Here is a 17,877-nt window from a genome sequence, read left to right as displayed (position 1 = left end):
ACTGACACACTCCCGGGCACCCCGTGTAAATACTGACACACTCCCCGGGGAGCCTCTGTAAATACTGACACACTCCCGGGGACCCCCTGTAAATACTGACACACTCCCCGGGGAGCCCCTGTAAATACTGACACACTCCCGGGGACCCCCTGTAAATACTGACACACTACCCGGGGAGCCCCTGTAAATACTGACACACTCCCCGGGGAGCCCCTGTAAATACTGACACACTCCCGGGGACCCCCTGTAAATACTGACACACTCCCGGGGACCCCCTGTAAATACTGACACACTCCCGGGGACCCCCTGTAAATACTGACACACTCCCGGGGACCCCCTGTAAATACTGACATACTCCCGCGGACTCCCTGTAAATACAGACACACTACCAAAGCTCCCATGTAAATACCGACACACTCCAGAGGACCCCCCTGTAAATACTGACACTCCCAGGGAGCCCCTGGAAATACTGACAAACTGCCAGGGACCCCTGTAAATACTGAGACACACCCGGGGACCCCCTGTAAATACTGACACACTCCCGGGGACCCCCTGTAAATACTGACACACTCCCGGGGAACCCCTGTAAATACTGACACACTCCCCGGGGACCCCCTGTAAATACTGACACACCCCCGGGGACTCCCTGTAAATACTGACACACTCACGGGGACTCCCTGTGAATACAGACACACTCCCGGGGAACCCCTGTAAATAGTGACACATTCCCGGGGACCCCCTGTAAATACTGACCCACTCCCAGGGACCCCCTGTAAATACTGACACACTCCCGGGGACCCCCTGTAAATACTGACACACTCCCGGGGACCCCCTGTAAATACTGACACACTCCCGGGGACCTCATGTAAATACTGACACACTCCCGGGGACCCCCTGTAAATACTGACACACTCCCGGGGACCTCCTGTAAATACTGACACTTCCGGGGACCCCCTGTAAATACAGACACACTCCTGGGGACACCCTGTACATACTGACACACTCCCGGGGACTCCCTGTAAATACTGACACACTCCCGGGGACCTCCTGTAAATACTGACACACTCCCGGGGACTCCCTGTAAATACTGACACACTCCCGGGGAGCCCATGTAAATACTGACACACTCCCACAGACCCCCTGTAAATACTGACACACTCCCACAGACCCCCTGTAAATACTGACACACTTCCGGGGAAACCCTGTAAATACTGACAATCTCAGGGAATCCCCTGTAAATTACTGACACACTCCCGGGGACCCCCTGTAAATACTGACACACTCCCTGGGAACCCCTGTAAATACTGACACACTCCCGGGGACCTCCTGTAAACACTGACACACTCCCCGGGACCTCCTGTAAATACTGACACACTCCCGGGGACCTCCTGTAAATACTGACACGCTCCCGGGGACCTTCTATAAATACTGACACGCCCCCGGGAACCCCTGTAAATACTGACACACCCCCGGGGACACCCTGTAAATATTGCCACACACCCGGGGAACACCCATAAATGCTGACATTCTTCCAGGGACCCCTTGTAAACACTGACACACTCCCGGGGGCTCCCTGTAAGTAGTGACACACTGCCAGAGACCCCCTGTAAATACCGACACACTCCAAAGGACCCCCTGTAAATACTGACACACTCTAAAGGACCCCCTGTAAATACTGACACACTCCCAGAGAGCCCCTGTAAATACCGACACACTCCAAAGGACCCCCTGTAAATACTGACACACTCTAAAGGACCCCCTGTAAATACTGACACACTCCCAGAGAGCCCCTGTAAATACTGACACACTGCCAGGGACCCCCTGTAAATACTGACACACTCCCGGGGAACCCTGTAAATACTGACACACTCCCGGGGAAGCCCCTGTAAATACTGACACACTCCCGGGGAACCCCCTGTAAATACTGACACACTCCCCGGGGACCACCTGTAAATACTGACACACTCGCAGGGAACCCCTGTAAATATTGACACACTCCCGGGGCTCCCCTGAAAATACTGACACATTCCTGGGGACACCGTGTAAATACTAGCACATCCGGGGATCCCCTGTAAATACTGACACACTCCCGGGGATACTGTGTAAATACCGACACATCCAGGGATCCGCTGTAAACACTGATACACTCCCCGGAATCCCCACTAAATGCTGCCACAGTCCCGGGGATTTCCTGTAAATACTGACACTCTCCCGGGTACCCACTGTAAATACTGGCACACTCCCGGGAACGCCCTGTAAATATTGCCACACTCCCAGGGGCCCCCTGTAATTACTGACACACTCGCAGGGTCACCCTGTAAATACGGACACACTCCCGGGGACCCCCTGTAAATACGGACACACTCCCGGGGACCCCCTGAAAATGCTGTCACACTCCCAGGGACCCCCCTATAAATACTGACACACCGCCGGGGACCCCCAGCAAATACCGCCACACACCCGGGGACCCCCTGTAAATACTGTCACACTCCCGGGGACCCCCTGTAAATACTGACACACTCCCCGGGGACCCCCTGTAAATACTGACACACTCCCGGGGAACGCTCTGTAAATACTGACACACTCCCCGGGGACCCCCTGTAAATACTGACACACTCCCGGGGACTCCCTGTAAATACTGACACACTCCTGGGGACCCCCTGTAAATACTGACACACTCCCGGGGACCATCTGTAAATGCTGACACACTCCCGGGGACACCCTGTAAATACTGACACACTCCCGGGGAATACCCTGTAAATACTGACACACTCCCGGGGACTCCCTGTAAATACTGACACACTCCTGGGGACCCCCTGTAAATACTGACACACTCCCGGGGACCCCCTGTAAATACTGACACGCTCCTGGTGAACCCCTGTAAATACCGACACACTCCCGGGGACCTCCTGTAAATAGTGACACACTCCCAGGAACTCCCTGTAAATACTGACACACTCCCGGTGAACCCCTGTAAATACTGACACACTCCCGGGGACCCCCTGTAAATAGTGAGACACTCCCGGGGACATCCTGTAAATACTGACACACTCCCGGGGACCCCCTGTAAATACTGACACACTCCCCGGGGAGCCCCTGTAAATACTGACACACTCCCGGGCACTCCCTGTAAATACTGACACACTCCTGGGGACCCCCTGTAAATACTGACACACTCCCCGGGGAGCCCCTGTATATACTGACACACTCCCGGGGCCCTCATGTAAATACTGACACACTCCCTGGGACCCGCTGTAAATACTGACACACTCCCGGGGACCTCCTGTAAATACTGACACACTCCCGGGGACCCCCTGTAAATACAGACACACTCCCGGGGAGCCCCTGTAAATACAGACACACTCCCGGGGACCCCCTGTAAATACTGACACACTCCCGGGGACCCCCTGTAAATACAGACACACTCCCGGGGAGCCCCTGTAAATACAGACACACTCCCGGGGACCTCCTGTAAATACTGACACACTCCCGGGGACCCCCTGTAAATACAGACACACTCCCGGGGAGCCCCTGTAAATACTGACACACTCCCGGGGAACCCCTGTAAATAGTGACACACTCCCGGGGACCCCCTGTAAATACTGACACACTCCCGGGGACCCCCTGTAAATAGTGAGACGCTCCCGGGGACACCCTGTAAATACTGACACACTCCCGGGCTCCCATGTAAATACTGACACACTCCCCAGGGAGCCCCTGTAAATACTGACACACTCCCGGGGACACCTGTAAATACTGACACACTCCCCGGGGACCCCCTGTAAATACTGACACACTCCCGGGGAGCCCCTGTAAATACTGACACACTCCCGGGGACCCCCTGTAAATAGTGAGACACTCCCGGGGACACCCTGTAAATACTGACACACTCCCGGGGACCCCCTGTAAATACTGACACGCTCCCTGGGGAGCCCCTGTAAATACTGACACACTCCCGGGGACACCCTGTAAATACTGACACACTCCCGGGGACCCCCTGTAAATACTGACACACTCCCCGGGGAGCCCCTGTAAATACTGACACACTGCGAGGGACCCCTTGTAAATACTGATACACTACAGGGGACCCCATGTAAGTATTAACACACTGTCGGAGGGGCAGTACTGAGGAAGCGCCGCACTGTCGGAGGGGCAGTACTGAGGGACGCAGCACTGTCGGAGGGGCAGTACTGAGGGACGCAGCACTTCCGGAGGGGCAGTACTGAGGGAGCGCCACACTGTCGGAGGGGCAGTACTGAGGGAGCGCCGCACTTTCGGAGAGGTAGTACTGAGGGAGCGCCACAATGTCGGAGGGGCAGTACTGAGGGAGCGCCGCACTGTCGGTGGGGCAGTACTGAGTGAGCGTCGCGCTGTCGGAGGGGCAGTACTGAGGGAGCGCCGCAGTGTCGGAGGGGCAGTACCAAGGGAGCGCCGCACTGTCAGAGGGGTAGTACTGAGAGAGCGCCGCAGTGTCGGAGGTGCCGTCTTTTGGGCGAGACTTTAAAGCAAGGCCACGTCTGCCCTCTCAGGTGGACGTAAAAGATCCATGGCACCAAATGGAAGAAGAGCAGGGGAGTTCTCCCCGGTGTCCTGGGGCCAATATTTATCCCTTAATCAACATCACTTAAACAGATTAGTTGGTCATTATCACATTGCTGTTTGTGGAATCTTGCTGTGTGCAAATTGGCTGCCGCGTTTCCTACATAACAACAACGGCTACACTTCAAAAAAAGTACCTCATTGGCTGTAAAGCGCTTTGGGATGTCCTGAGATGGTGAAAGGCGCTGGAGAAATGCAAGTTCTTTCTTAAGTTTTGTACCGAACACCATTACACCTAGAACGTACAGCACAGAAACAGGCCATTCGGCCCTCCTGGTCCGTGCCGGTGTTTCTGCTCCACACCAGCCTCCTCCCACCCCTCCTCATCTCACCCCATCACCGTATCCTTCTATTCCTTTCTCCCTCATGTGTTTATCCAGCTTCCCCTTAAATACATTTATGCTATTCGTCTCGACCACTCCCTGTGGTAGCGAGTTCCACATTCTCACCACTCTCTGGGTAAAGAGGTTTCTCCTGAATTCCCAATTGGATTTATTAGTGACTGTCTTATATTGATGGCCCCTAGTTCTGGTCTCCCCCACAAGTGGAAACATCTTCTCTACGTCTACCCTATTGAACCCTTTCATCATTTTGAAGACTTCTATCAGGTCGCCCCTCAGCCTCCTCTAAACAATATCCTTCGCTAACAGAAAGTGCCAACACTTCAAACTCTCAGCTTCCAACATGCAGGAGATGCAGATGTACAGGGGTGAGTGTGTGCATGAGCAGGCCATGGAGACACGCACGAGTCCTCGCTGGGTGTTATTAGCCTTTAGGTTGAGGTGTGGAGAGCGCACGAGTCATATGGTATCCCACTGCTTCCTGAATAATTCCAGAGATATTCCTGCACTACACTGCTCTGAAGTCTATTCCATGTAGGCAGGTACAGCGCGGCTAATGGAATGTTGGCCTTTATCTCAAGGGGTCGGGAATACAAAGGGGAGGAAGGGATGCTTCAGTTTATATAAAGCTCTGGTCAGACCCCACCTGGAGTGACCGGGTTCAGTCCTGGGCCCCGCCCCTCAGGAAGGATATCTCGGCCTTGGAGGGGGAGCAGCGCAGATTCACCAGAACGATACCCGGGGGCTAAAAGGGTTAAATTCCGAGGCCAGGTTGCACAGACTGGGCTTGTGTTCCCTCGAGTTTAGAAGATTAAGGGGTGATCTAATCGAGGTGTTGAAGATGATTGAAGGAGTTGATCGGGGGGAGAGAGAGAAACTATTTCCTCTGGTCGGGGGGGGGAGTCCAGAACAAGGGGGCAGAACCTTAAAATTAGAGCCAGGCCGTTCAGGGGTGATGTCAGGAAGAACTTCTTCACACAAAGGGGGGTGGGAATCTGGAACTCTCTCCCCCAAAAAGCTGTTGAGGCCGGGGGTCAATTGGAAATTTCAAAACTGAGATTGATAGATTTTTGTTGGGTAAGGGTATTAAGGGTTACGGAACCGAGGCAGGTGGATGGAGTTAAGATACAGATCAGCCCGGATCTCATTGAATGGGGGGACTGGTTTGAGGGGCTGAATGCCCTCTTCCTGTTCCTATGTTCCCACTGGTCACAAAAAGAAGTCTGTGTCATCAGTCCAAACGTGCCTTTTTTTCCTGGTTTCAACCTGTGGTCCTTTCTCCTACAGTCAGAGTTTAATCTGACCTCCACCAGATCTCCCGTCAGTCACCACCTCTCAACACGGAGCATCCACATTCCTCCATTCTTCCCTCATAACTCGATCCCTAGGGATTAGCCCCGTGGCCCCTCTCTGCAACACCTCCAGATCCTGAGTCCCTCCCTTGGACCTCAATGGCCAGAATATGCTACCGTACTCAATCTGTGACCTGGCCAGAGTACTGATGCTTTCATCGTCCATCGTCCGTTAGAGACACTGGTATGACTTATAAGAGCATAAGAACATAAGAAATAGGAGCAGGAGTCGGCCATTTGGCCCTTTGAGCCCATTTAATCAGATCACGGCTGATCTTCTACCCCAACTCCACTTTCCTGCACTATCCCCATATCCCTTGGTTCCCTGAATATGCAAAAATCTATCGATCTCAGCCTTGAATATACTCAACGACTGAGCCTCCACAGCCCTCTGGGGTAGAGAATTCCAAAGATTCACCGCCCTCAGTGAAGAAATTCCTCCTCGTCTCAGTCTTAAATGGCCGACCCCTTATCCTGAGGCTGTGACCCCTGGTTCTAGACTCCCCAGCCCAGGGAAACATCCTCCCAGCATCTACCCTGTCAAGCCCTGTAAGAATTTTGTATGTTTCAATGAGATCACCTCTCATTCTTCTAAACTCTAGAGAATATAGGCCTAGTCTCCTCAATCTCTCCTCATAGGACAATCCCCCCATCCCAGGAACCAGTCTGGGGGACCTTTGTTGCACTCCCTCTATGGCAAGTATATCCTTCCTTAGGTAAGGAGACCGAAACTGTCCACAGTACTCCAGGTGTGGTCTCACCAGGGCCCTATATAATTGCAGTAAGACGTCTTTACTCTTATACTCAAATCCTCTTGTAATAAAGGCCAACATACCATTTGCTTTCCTAATTGCTTGCTGTACCTGCATGTTAACTTTCAGTGATTCGTGTACAAGGACACCCAGTCCCTCTGAACACCAACATTTCCCAATCTCTCACCATAAAGCATACTCTGGTTTTCTATTTTTCCTACCAAAGTGGATAACTTCACATTTCACCACATTATATTCCATTTGCCATGTTCTTGCCCACTCACTTAGCCTGTCTATATCCCCTTGAAGCCTCCTTGCATCCTCCTCACAACTTACATTCCCACCCAGCTTTGTATCATCAGCAAACTTGGATATATTACATTTGGTCCTCTCATCCAAATCATTGATGTAGATTGTGAATAGCTGAGGCCCAAGCACTGATCCTTGTGGTACCCCACTAGTTACAGCCTGCCAACCCGAAAATGACCCGTTTATTCCTACTCTGTTTTCTGTCCGTTAACCAATCCTCAATCCACGCTAGTATATTACCTCAATCCCATGAGCCCTAATTTTGATTAATAACCTCTTGTGTGGCACATTATCGAATGCTTTCTGAAAATCCAAATACACCACATCCACTGGTTCCCCCTTACCTATTCTGCTAGTTACAACCTCAAAAAATTCGAACAGATTCATCAAACACGATTTCCCTTTCATAAATCCGTGTTGACTCTGCCCAATCCTATTATTATTTTCTAAGTGTCCTGTTACCACGTCCTTAATAATAGATTGTAGCATTTTCCCTACGACTGATGTCAGGCTAATTGCTCTGTAGTACCCCGTTTTCTCTCTCCCTCCTTTTTTAAACAGTGGGGTTACATTTTCTACCTTCCAATCTGCGGGAACCGTTCTGGAATTTTGGAAAATGACAACCAATGCATCCACTATCTCTATAGCCAACTCTTTCAAAACCCTAGGATGTAGGCCATCAGGTCCAGGGGATTTACTGGCTTTCAGTCCCATTAATTTCTCCAGTACTAATTTCTTTGAGTTCCTCATTCTCGCTAGACCCTTTGTTCTCCACTATTTCCGGCAAGTTTTTTACGTCTTCTTCCATGAAGACAAAGTATTTGTTTAATTTCTCTGCCATTTCCTTATTCCCCATTATAATTTCTCCTGTCTCAGCCTGTAAGGGACCCACATTTACTTTCACTAATCTTTTCCTTTTTACATACCTATAGAAACTTTTACAGTCTGTTTTTATGTCTCTCACTAGTTTACTCTCATATTCTATTTTCCCTTTTCAAAATTTCTTGGCCCTCCTTTGCTTAATTCTAAAATCTTCCCAATCCTCATGCTTACTACTCTTTTTGGCAACATTATAAGCTTCTTCCTTTGATCTAATACTATCTTTAGCCACGGTTGGACCACTTTTCCTGTGGGGTTTTTGTGCCTTAAAGGAATATATATTTGTTGTAAATTATGTATTAATTCTTTAAATGCTAGCCATTGCTTCTTTACCGTCATACCTTTTAATGTAGTTTCCTAAACTACCATAGCCAACTCGCCCCTCATACCTACATAGTTTGCTTTGTTTAGATTTAAGACCCTAGTTTCAGATTTAACTTAATCACTATCAAATTCAATATAAAATTCTATCATATTGTGGTCACTCTTCCCTAAAGGCCTCTTTACAACAAGGTTATTAATTAACCCTTTCTCATTGCACATTATTAGATCTAAAATAACCTGTTCCCCAGTTGGTTCCGCAACATACTGATCTAGAAAACTATCTTGCATACATTCCATATATATCCTCTCGTCAGCTGTGGCTCAGTGGGCAGCACTCTCGCCTCTGAGTCAGAAGATCGTGGGTTCAAGCCCCACTCCAGAGACATCAGCACAAAAATCTAGGCTGACGCTCCCAGTGCAGTATTGAGTAAGCGCCGCACTGTCGGAGGGGCAGTACTGAGGGAGCGCCGCACTGTCGGAGGGGCAGTACTGAGGGAGCGCCGCACTGTCGGAGGGGCAGTACTGAGGGAGCGCCGCACTGTCGGAGGGGCAGTACTGAGGGAGCGCCGCACTGTCGGAGGGGCAGTACTGAGGGAGCGCCGCACTGTCGGAGGGGCAGTACTGAGGGAGCGCCGCACTGTCGGAGGGGCGGTACTGAGGGAGCGCCGCACTGTCGGAGGGGCAGTACTGAGGGAGCGCTGCACTGTCGGAGGGGCCATACTGAGGGAGCGTTGCACTGTCGGAGGGGCAGTACTGAGGCAGCGCTGCACTGTCAGAGCGGCAGTACTGAGGGAGCGCTGCACTGTCGGAGGGGCGGTACTGAGGGAGCGTCGCACTGTCGGAGGGGTGGTACTGAGGGAGTGCCACACTGTCGGAGGGGCGGTACTGAGGGAGTGCTGCACTATCAGAGGGGCAGTACTGAGGAGCATGGCACTGTCGGAGGGGCAGTACTGAGGGAGCGCCGCACTATCGGAGGGGCAGTACTGAGGGAGCGCCGCACTGTCGGAGGGGCAGTACTGAGGGAGCGCCGCACTGTCGGAGGGGCGGTACTGAGGGAGCGCCGCACTGTCGGAGGGGCGGTACTGAGGGAGCACCGCACTGTCGGGGGAGCATTACTGAGGGAGTGCCGCACTGTCGGAGGGGCAGTACTGAGGGAGCACCGCACTGTCGGGGGAGCAGTACTGAGGGAGTGCCGCACTGTCGGGAGAGCAGTACTGAGGGAGCGCTGCACTGTCAGAGAGGCAGTACTGAGGGAGCGCTGCACTGTCGGAGGGGCAGTACTGAGGGAGCGCCGCACTGTCGGAGGGCAGTACTGAGGGAGTACTGCACTGTCGGAGGTCCCGTTTTTCGGATTGGACATTAAACCGAGGTCCCGTCTGCCCTCTCAGGTTGACATAAAAGATCCCATGGGGAGTTCTCCCCGGTGTCCTGGGGTCAATATTTATCCCTCAAACAACATCACTAAAACAGATTATCTGGTCATTATCACACTGCTGTTTGTGGGAGCTTGCTGTGCGCAAATTGGCTACCGCGTTTCCTACATTACATAAGAAATAGGAGCCGGCGTAGGCCATTCGGCCCCTCGAGCTTGCTCTGCCATTCAATAAGATCACGGCTGATCATCGACCTCGACTCCAATATCCCTTCATTCCCTTAGAGTCCAAAAATCTATCTATCTCTGTCTTGAATATACTCAAAGACTCAGCATTCACAGGTAGAGAATTCCAAAGATTCACAACCCTCTGAGTGAAGACATTTCTCCTCATCTCGGTCTTAAAAGGCCGGCCCCTTATCCTGAGACTGTGACCCCTTAGTTCTAGACTCTCCAGCCAGGGGGAAACAACCACTCAGCATCTACCCTGTCAATCCCCCTCAGAATCTGATATGTTTCAATGAGATCACCTCTCATTCGTCTAAACTCCAGAGAGTATCGGCCCAATCTACTCAATCTCTCCTCATCCCAGGAATCAATCTAGTGAAACTCCGTTGCACCACTTCTCGGGCAAGTTTCTCCTTCTTCAGATAAGGAGACCAAAACTGTGCACAGTGCTCAGTGACTACACTTCAAAAGTACTTAATTTGTTGTAAAGCGGTTTGGGACGCCCTGAGGTAGTGAATGCCACTGTAGAAACACAAGTCCTTTCTTTCTTTCTCTATTTATTAGCCTTACGTTGGTGCGTGGTGAATACGGAGAGCCGACACAGAGATTAATATAGAATCAGACAGCAGCAAGTGGTTAGCCTTTCGCTGGTGTGTGTCTGGCCAACCCAGAGTAAACCTCCACAGCAGACCTCATAGAAACATAGAAGATAGGAGCAGGAGTCGGCCATTCGGCCCCTCGAGCCTGTTCCGCCATTCAATGCTATCATGGCTGATCATCCAAACTCAGTACCCTGTCCCTGCTTTCTCTCCATATCCCTTGATCCCTTTAGTCTTAAGAAATATATCCAACTCCTTCTTGAATATATTTAATGAATTGGCCTCCACTGCCTTCTGTGGTAGAGAATTCCACAGGTTCACCACTCTCTGGGTGAAGAAATTCCTCCTCATCTCTGTCCTAAATGGCTTACCCCTTATCCTTAGACTGTGACCCCTGGTTCTGGACTCCCCGGCCATCGGGAACATCCTTCCTGCATCTAGTCTGTCCAGTCCTGTTAGAATTTTATAAGTTTCAATGAGATCCCCTCTCATTCTTCTAAACTCCAGCGAATATAAGCCCAATCGACCCAATCTCTCCTCATACGTCATTCCTGCCATCCCAGGTATCAGTCTGGTGAATCTTCGCTGCACTCCCTCCATGGCAAGAACATCCTTCCTCAGATAAGGCGACCAAAACTGCACACAATACTCAATACACCTCGAGCTTTCCCCTTTCAGTATTCCTGGTCAGTCAGTCCGAAGTCCAGCTCCTCAATGGAAGCTGATGGGACCTCAACCGCAGAAACCAACCGCCCGCTCCCCGGCACCTCCCGGATGGGGGAAGTCGGCCAACCCTCCAGGACTGACTGCCCTGGAGTCTCCAAGGATCGAAGATTAATCTACCGGACACTGCCTCCAGCAACAACCCGGGAGAGAAATCATAGAGAGGGCGTTGAACAAACTTGCGTGCTCTGTTTTCCATCTTTGTTTGTTAGTTATAACAAGATTGGAGATGGTTGAGAGGGGGGGTGGGCCGGGGGCGGGGGGAGTAAAAAAGGCAGTTTCACTCACAGTCAAGGTTAATCCAATTGGGTAACGGTGTCTTTACATAGAATGAAATCGAATGTACAGCACTGAAACAGGCCATTCGGCCCAACTGGTCCGTGCCGGTGTTTCTGCTCCACACGAGCCTCCTCCCACCCCTCTCCATCTCACCCCATCACCATATCCTTCTATTCATAGGAACAGGAGGAGGCCATTCAGCCCCTCGAGCCTGTTGCACCATTCAATGAGATCATGGCTGATCTGCGACTTAACTTCATCTACCCGCCTTTGCCCCATATCCCTCAATCCTTTTGTTTAACAGAAATCCATCAATCTCCGATTTAAAATTAACAATTGACCCAGCATCAATTGCAGTTTGCAGAAGAGAGTTCCAAACTTCTACCACCCTTTGTGTGTCGAAGTGTTTCCTAATTTCACTCCTGAAAGGCCTGGCTCTAATTTTTAGACTCTGCCCCCTAGTCCTAGACTCCCCAAACAGCGGGAATAGTTTCTCTCTCTCTACCCTATCTGTTCCCCTATTCCTTTCTCCCTCGTGTTTATTTAGAGTCATAGCGTCATAGAGTCATACAGCACAGAAAGAGGCCCTTCGGCCCATCGTGTCCGCGCCGGCCATCAAGCCCTGTCTATTCTAATCCCATTTTCCAGCACTTGGTCCGTGGCCTTGTATGCTATGGCGTTTCAAGTGCTCATCTAAATGCTTCTTGAATGTTGTGAGGGTCCCTGCCTCTACCACCCTTTCAGGCAGTGAGTTCCAGATTCCAACCACCCTCTGGGTGAAAAAGATTTTCCTCAAATCCCCTCTAAACCTCCTACCCCTTACCTTGAAACTATGCCCCCTGGTTATTGACCCCTCTACTAAGGGGAAAAGTTCCTATCTACGCCCCTCATAATTTTGTACACCTCAATCAGGTCCCCCCTCAGCCTCCTCTGCTCCAAGGAAAACAACCCCAGCCTGTCCCCTTAAATGCATCTCTGCTATTCGCCTCAACCACTCCCTGTGGCAGTGAGTTCCACATTCTCACCACTCTCTGGGGAAAGAAGTTTCTCCTGAATTCCCGATTGGATTTATTAGTGACTCTTATATTGATGGCCCCTAGTTCTGGTCTCCCTACAAGTGGAAACATCTTCTCTACGTCGACCCTATCGAACCCTTTCATCATTTTAAAGCCCTCGATCAGGTCGCCCCTCAGCCTTCTCTTTTCTAGAGAAAAGAGCCCCAGCCCGTTCAGCCTTTCCCGATAGTTATAGCCGATCAGTTGTGGTATCGTCCCTATCTGTTCCCTCCCCGGGTGGGCGTGGAAAGGCAGTGCGCCAGGAGGACGGACCAATCGCGGGAGCGTGGGGGGTGGGGTGGGGGTCGTCATGTGATGAAAGCTCCAGGAATACACCCAACCCGAGTTGGCAACACCTGCCCAGGGCAGAGGCTGCGCTGCCAAACTCATCACCGATCGTCCCTCTAATTTAGTTTTGGCCCGCGGCCCATTCAAAAATTCCGCGCCTGCGCAGGTTTTTCCATCTGACAGCCAGTGCACCGGCTGCATGGGAGCTCCGGGGCGCTGCGCGGCTTAAAGGGAACATTGCTCATCGCCCGGGATACCTGGGATGGCAGGAATGACGTATGAGGAGAGATTGGGTCGATTGGGCTTATACTCGCTGGAGTTTAGAAGAATGAGAGGGGATCTCATTGAAACTTATAAAATTCTAACAGGACTAGACAGACTGGATGCAGGAAGGATGTTCCCGATGGCGGGGAGTCCAGAACCAGGGGTCACAGTCTAAGGATAAGGGGTAAGCCATTTAGGACTGAGATGAGGAGGAATTTCTTCACCCAGAGAGTGGTGAACCTGTGGAATTCTCTACCACAGAAGGCAGTGGAGGCCAATTCATTAAATATATTCAAGAAGGAGTTGGATATATTTCTTAAGGCTAAAGGGATCAAGGGATATGGGGAGAAAGCAGGGACCGGGTACTGAATTTGGATGATCAGCCATGATCTCATTGAATGGCGGAGCAGGCTCGAGGGGCCGAATGGCCGACTCCTGCTCCTATCTTCTATGTTTCTAGGTACCCCCGCAGGACGCTCGCACACTTCTCCCATTCGAACTACCGCGCGGCGCATAGAAATGTAACGGGACCACGCGTCAAAACAAAACAGGTGGAGACAATTTATCAGGGGAGGCTGCGGCGTCTTTCAGCAAAAGTTGGCCAATCGCGGGGCTGCGCATGAGAGTGGTAGGGGCTCCCGAGCGCAGCCCTGGCCTTTTTAAAACACCAGCTCAAAAATCCCGGACAAACAGCCAAGTAACGAAGGCCGATCCATTCGGCCGCAGATGGCACCGTCACCGCTCGGAACACGCGGTAAAAAAAATTCCTGCGCGACAGCAGTGGGCAGGTGCCATAAACGGTCAAGCTCTTCGCTAAAGCTTGGGGGGAATTTCCCCCCTCCCTCCCCACCCCACCACCCGGACACGATGGGCCTCTTTCTGTGCTGTCTAACTCTATGACAACTGCCCCAACATCTCACTCACACTTGGGTGCTGAAGCCACGAGTGGCCCCCCACATCGACATTTTTAACACCTTCTTTTCCAAAAATGACTTTAAGTAAAGCCCCCCCTTCCTTCCGCCTTGGTTCCATTGATCACCTCCCATCGCAAACTCCGAATCTTCTCAAGTCTTAAAACTGCACGATGGCCAAGTGAGGCGCTGGCTGGATTTACAAACTCCCAATTCTGTGGTTCAGGATTAGGACAGCTCCCCAGAGACAACATGGGGGAGGCAGGGAGGAGAGGAGGGGGGTGGGAGGGGGAGGGAGATGAGAGGGAGGGGAGGGAGCCAGTGGGAGGAGGGGAGGGTGGTCAAAGAGCTTGTGTCCTGTGCAAAAACGCACCCATCCTGACCACAGCAAACCACCAGCGTCAATAATAGGCAGCGCCAGGATTCTGAACCTGCCCAGATATGGAATACGGGGGTAAGGGTGGGATTTATTAGTTATACCACAATTTGCTCTCAGAGTTGCTCAGGATTAAACCGACGGTAAATAGAATTTAAAAAAATATTTTTGCTGATTTACATTGTGGGGGGAAAAAGACAGGGTTTTTTTTTGTGGCTCCGCAGACACACACACACAGCTCTTTGTTAATTCTGACACACACACACACAAAAGGAAGTGGCTGTTCCCTTGAAGTCCAACCTTTGGAATAATTCCGTCAAATTGATTTCCAAGCAGCTCATTGTCTTCCTTTCCCTCTCTCTCTCGCTCTTCTACTCTGTAAATTGATCAACCACCCCCGTACTCCCCCCACCCCCCCCCGACTTGAACGGATTTCCACACATTCCCCGCACACACTGTCCCTTCCCGACCGGGAATTTTTCCTCTACCCTTCTCCCCCAGTCAAAAGCCTGGCAAAAATCAGAGGGCTGGGTGGGTTTTCCAAACCGGTTTTACAATGGGGTGGGGGAAGGAGGGAGGAGATCATCAGAATAAATAATAAAAAAGGCACCTAGGGGTTAGGAGGCCTCAAGAGCAGCCTGCATAGTCGCATGAAAAAGCGGAGACTGTGGGAAAAGGAACTGTGATAGATGACTGATCAATCTCCGGCTTCTCACAGACCAGCTTCAGCATCCCTCACGGATCACACATACCGGAGGGAAAAGGCAGAGACACACACACACAGAGTGAGCCAGAGAAAGAGCTTTCAAAGCAGGAAAGACAATAAAGAGTCTTCGACACGCTGGCAACTTGTGGAATCCTACACGAGAAGGAAAATCAAGACTAAAAAAGAGAGCCCTTACCTTGGTGGTGACGATACACAGGCAGTCCATTCTCGGAGATGAAACAGGTGGCCGTGGCTACGAGAGGGGGATTTCGTGCATCGGGGACTGGGGGGTTCGGGGGCATGCAGGCAAGAGGTGAGTGATCGCCAGTGTTGTGTGTGTGTGTGTATGTGTGTGTCAGAGTGTGTGACAGAGAGCGTGTGTGTGTGTGTGTGTGTGTGTGTGTGTGTCAGTGTGTGTGTGTGTCTGTATGAGGGAGGGATGTGTGGGAGTGAAGGAGAGGGGGACGATTCATTTATTTAAAAATATTAGAGCGAGAGATTTTTTTTTTTTTTTTTAACTCCGAAAAGACTGCTGCAACCAGAAGGTGAATTTGTTCATCAAAAAAAAGAGAGGGGGTGGATGAGGAGGCGGAGAGTGTGTGTGTGTGTGTATGTGTGTGTATGTGTATGTGAGTGTGAGTGTGTGTGCTGATAATGAAAGAGGACAAAAAAAAGAGAGAGAGAGAGGAGGGGGGGAAAGGAGGAGCAGAAGGAAAAGGAAGATTACCCACGGTGTGTATGTCTCTCTCTCTCCCTGCACAGAGGGCCGGATTGCAATCTAATTATCATTACAACAGCTCTGCTCACTCGCTCACTTAAAGGGAGGAGGCAGCTGCTATCAGGGGGTGGGCAGAGTAGGCAAGGCGAAGAGCAGAGAGGTAGACACGGGAGGGGGGTCTGAATCTCAATTTAAAATACTTCCCCCGCCACCCCCTGTCCCATCCCCCTCCCGAGAAATCGTCACCCAATACTGGATTGTGTTAAAACTCTCAAAATGGTTAACACATCCCGTTCCAATGCCAACGACCCTCTAAATGGGATTTATATATTTCAAAGCACAAAGCATCGGAACAGTGGTAATAAGAACCTAAGAATTAGGAGCAGGAGGAGGCCATTCAGCCCCTCGAGCCTGCTCCACCATGCAATCAGATCAGGGCTGATCTTCCACCTCATCTCCTCTTTCCCGCCCGATATCCCCATATCCCTCGACTCCCCGAGAGTCCAACAATCTATCGATCTCAGCCTTGAATATACTCAACGACTGAGCCTCCACAGCCCTCTGGGGCAGAGAATTCCAAAGATTCACCGCCCTCTGAGTGAAGAAATTCCTCCTCATCTCAGTCCTAAATGGCCAACCCCTTATCCTGAGACTGTGACCCCTGGTTCTAGACTCTCCAGCCAGGGGGAAACATCCTCTCAGCATCTACCCTGTCAATCCCCCTCAGAATCTTGTATGTTTCAATGAGATCACCTCTCATTCTTCTAAACTCCAGAGAGTATCGGCCCATTCTACACAATCTCTCCTCATAGGACAGCCCTCTCATCCCAGGAATCGATCTAGTGAACCTTTGTTGCACCACCTCGAAGGCAAGTATATCCTTCCTAACATAAGGAGACCCAAACTGTGCCCAGTACTCCAGGTGTGGTCTCAGCAGGGCTCTGTACAATTGCAGTAAGACTTCCTTACTCTTGTACCCCAGTCCTTTGCACTAAAGGCCGATAAGAATGATGGCATGAAAATTAGTTTCCATTCCTTCCTCCCTCTTGACGCCCCTGACACTCACCACTGGTTAATCCATTTCAACCATGCCTTGCTCTGCCACCCCAATATTTAACCTTTCTCTGCTCAAGGTACCGTCACCCACTGGGGTACGATTCCCACAGGCACCGGCTGCTCAACTGGTTTATCTTCATGTGTGACGCCCCCCGTCCAAAGGACTGGTTTCAAGCCATTTGAACTTGGGGGGCATCACAATCCCCACGTCCACAGCTGCGCCTCCCAGCCAGAGTCACTGCATAACCAGAAGCGGAGAACCGTGGCTGATTTCTCCCCCTCTCTGGACCCCAGAAAATCAAGGCCAAATAGCAGCCCCTGCCATCATTCAGACTGAGATCCACTGACTCAACGAGAACAGGCATGTACACAGCGCCTTTAAGATAGTAAAACGTCCCAAGGCGCTTCACAGGAGCGATTGCCAAAGATAAATTTTAACACTGAGCCACGTGAGATATTAGGACAAGTGACCAAAAGCTCGGTCAAAGAGGTCGGTTTTAAGGAGCGTCTTAAAAGGAGGAGAGAGAGGCGGAGAGGTTTCGGGAGGGAATTCCAGAGCTCGGGGCCCAGGCGGCTGAAGGCACGGCCGCCAATGGTGGAGCGATGGAAATCAGGGGGATGTGCAAGACTTTTGGATCAGTCTGCCCTCTCAGGTGGACACAGAAGATCCCACAGCCACTATTTCGAAGAAGAGCAGGGGGGTTCTCCCCCATGTCCTGGGTCCAATATTAAGCCCACAACCAACG

General features: G+C 51.3%; 1 protein-coding gene across 1 annotated transcript in view; it reads right to left on the bottom strand.

Moving 5' to 3' along the window:
- Positions 1 to 16,075, bottom strand: part of LOC147091124 (disks large homolog 4) — a 683,309-nt gene extending 667,234 nt beyond the window's left edge. The window contains exon 1 of the mRNA XM_085977591.1: positions 15,554 to 16,075. Within this exon, the coding sequence (XP_085833717.1) occupies positions 15,554 to 15,583 (30 nt within the window). The 5' untranslated portion in view covers positions 15,584 to 16,075. The remainder of the gene's footprint in view (positions 1 to 15,553) is intronic.
- Positions 16,076 to 17,877: the final 1,802 nt, after the last annotated feature.

The sequence above is a fragment of the Somniosus microcephalus genome, unplaced genomic scaffold (genome assembly GCF_052327205.1).
Source record: "Somniosus microcephalus isolate GS21.2 unplaced genomic scaffold, FLI_Smic_1.0 unresolved_chr4, whole genome shotgun sequence".
NCBI lineage: Eukaryota > Metazoa > Chordata > Chondrichthyes > Squaliformes > Somniosidae > Somniosus > Somniosus microcephalus.
This window is presented reverse-complemented; position numbering and strand designations above follow the sequence as displayed.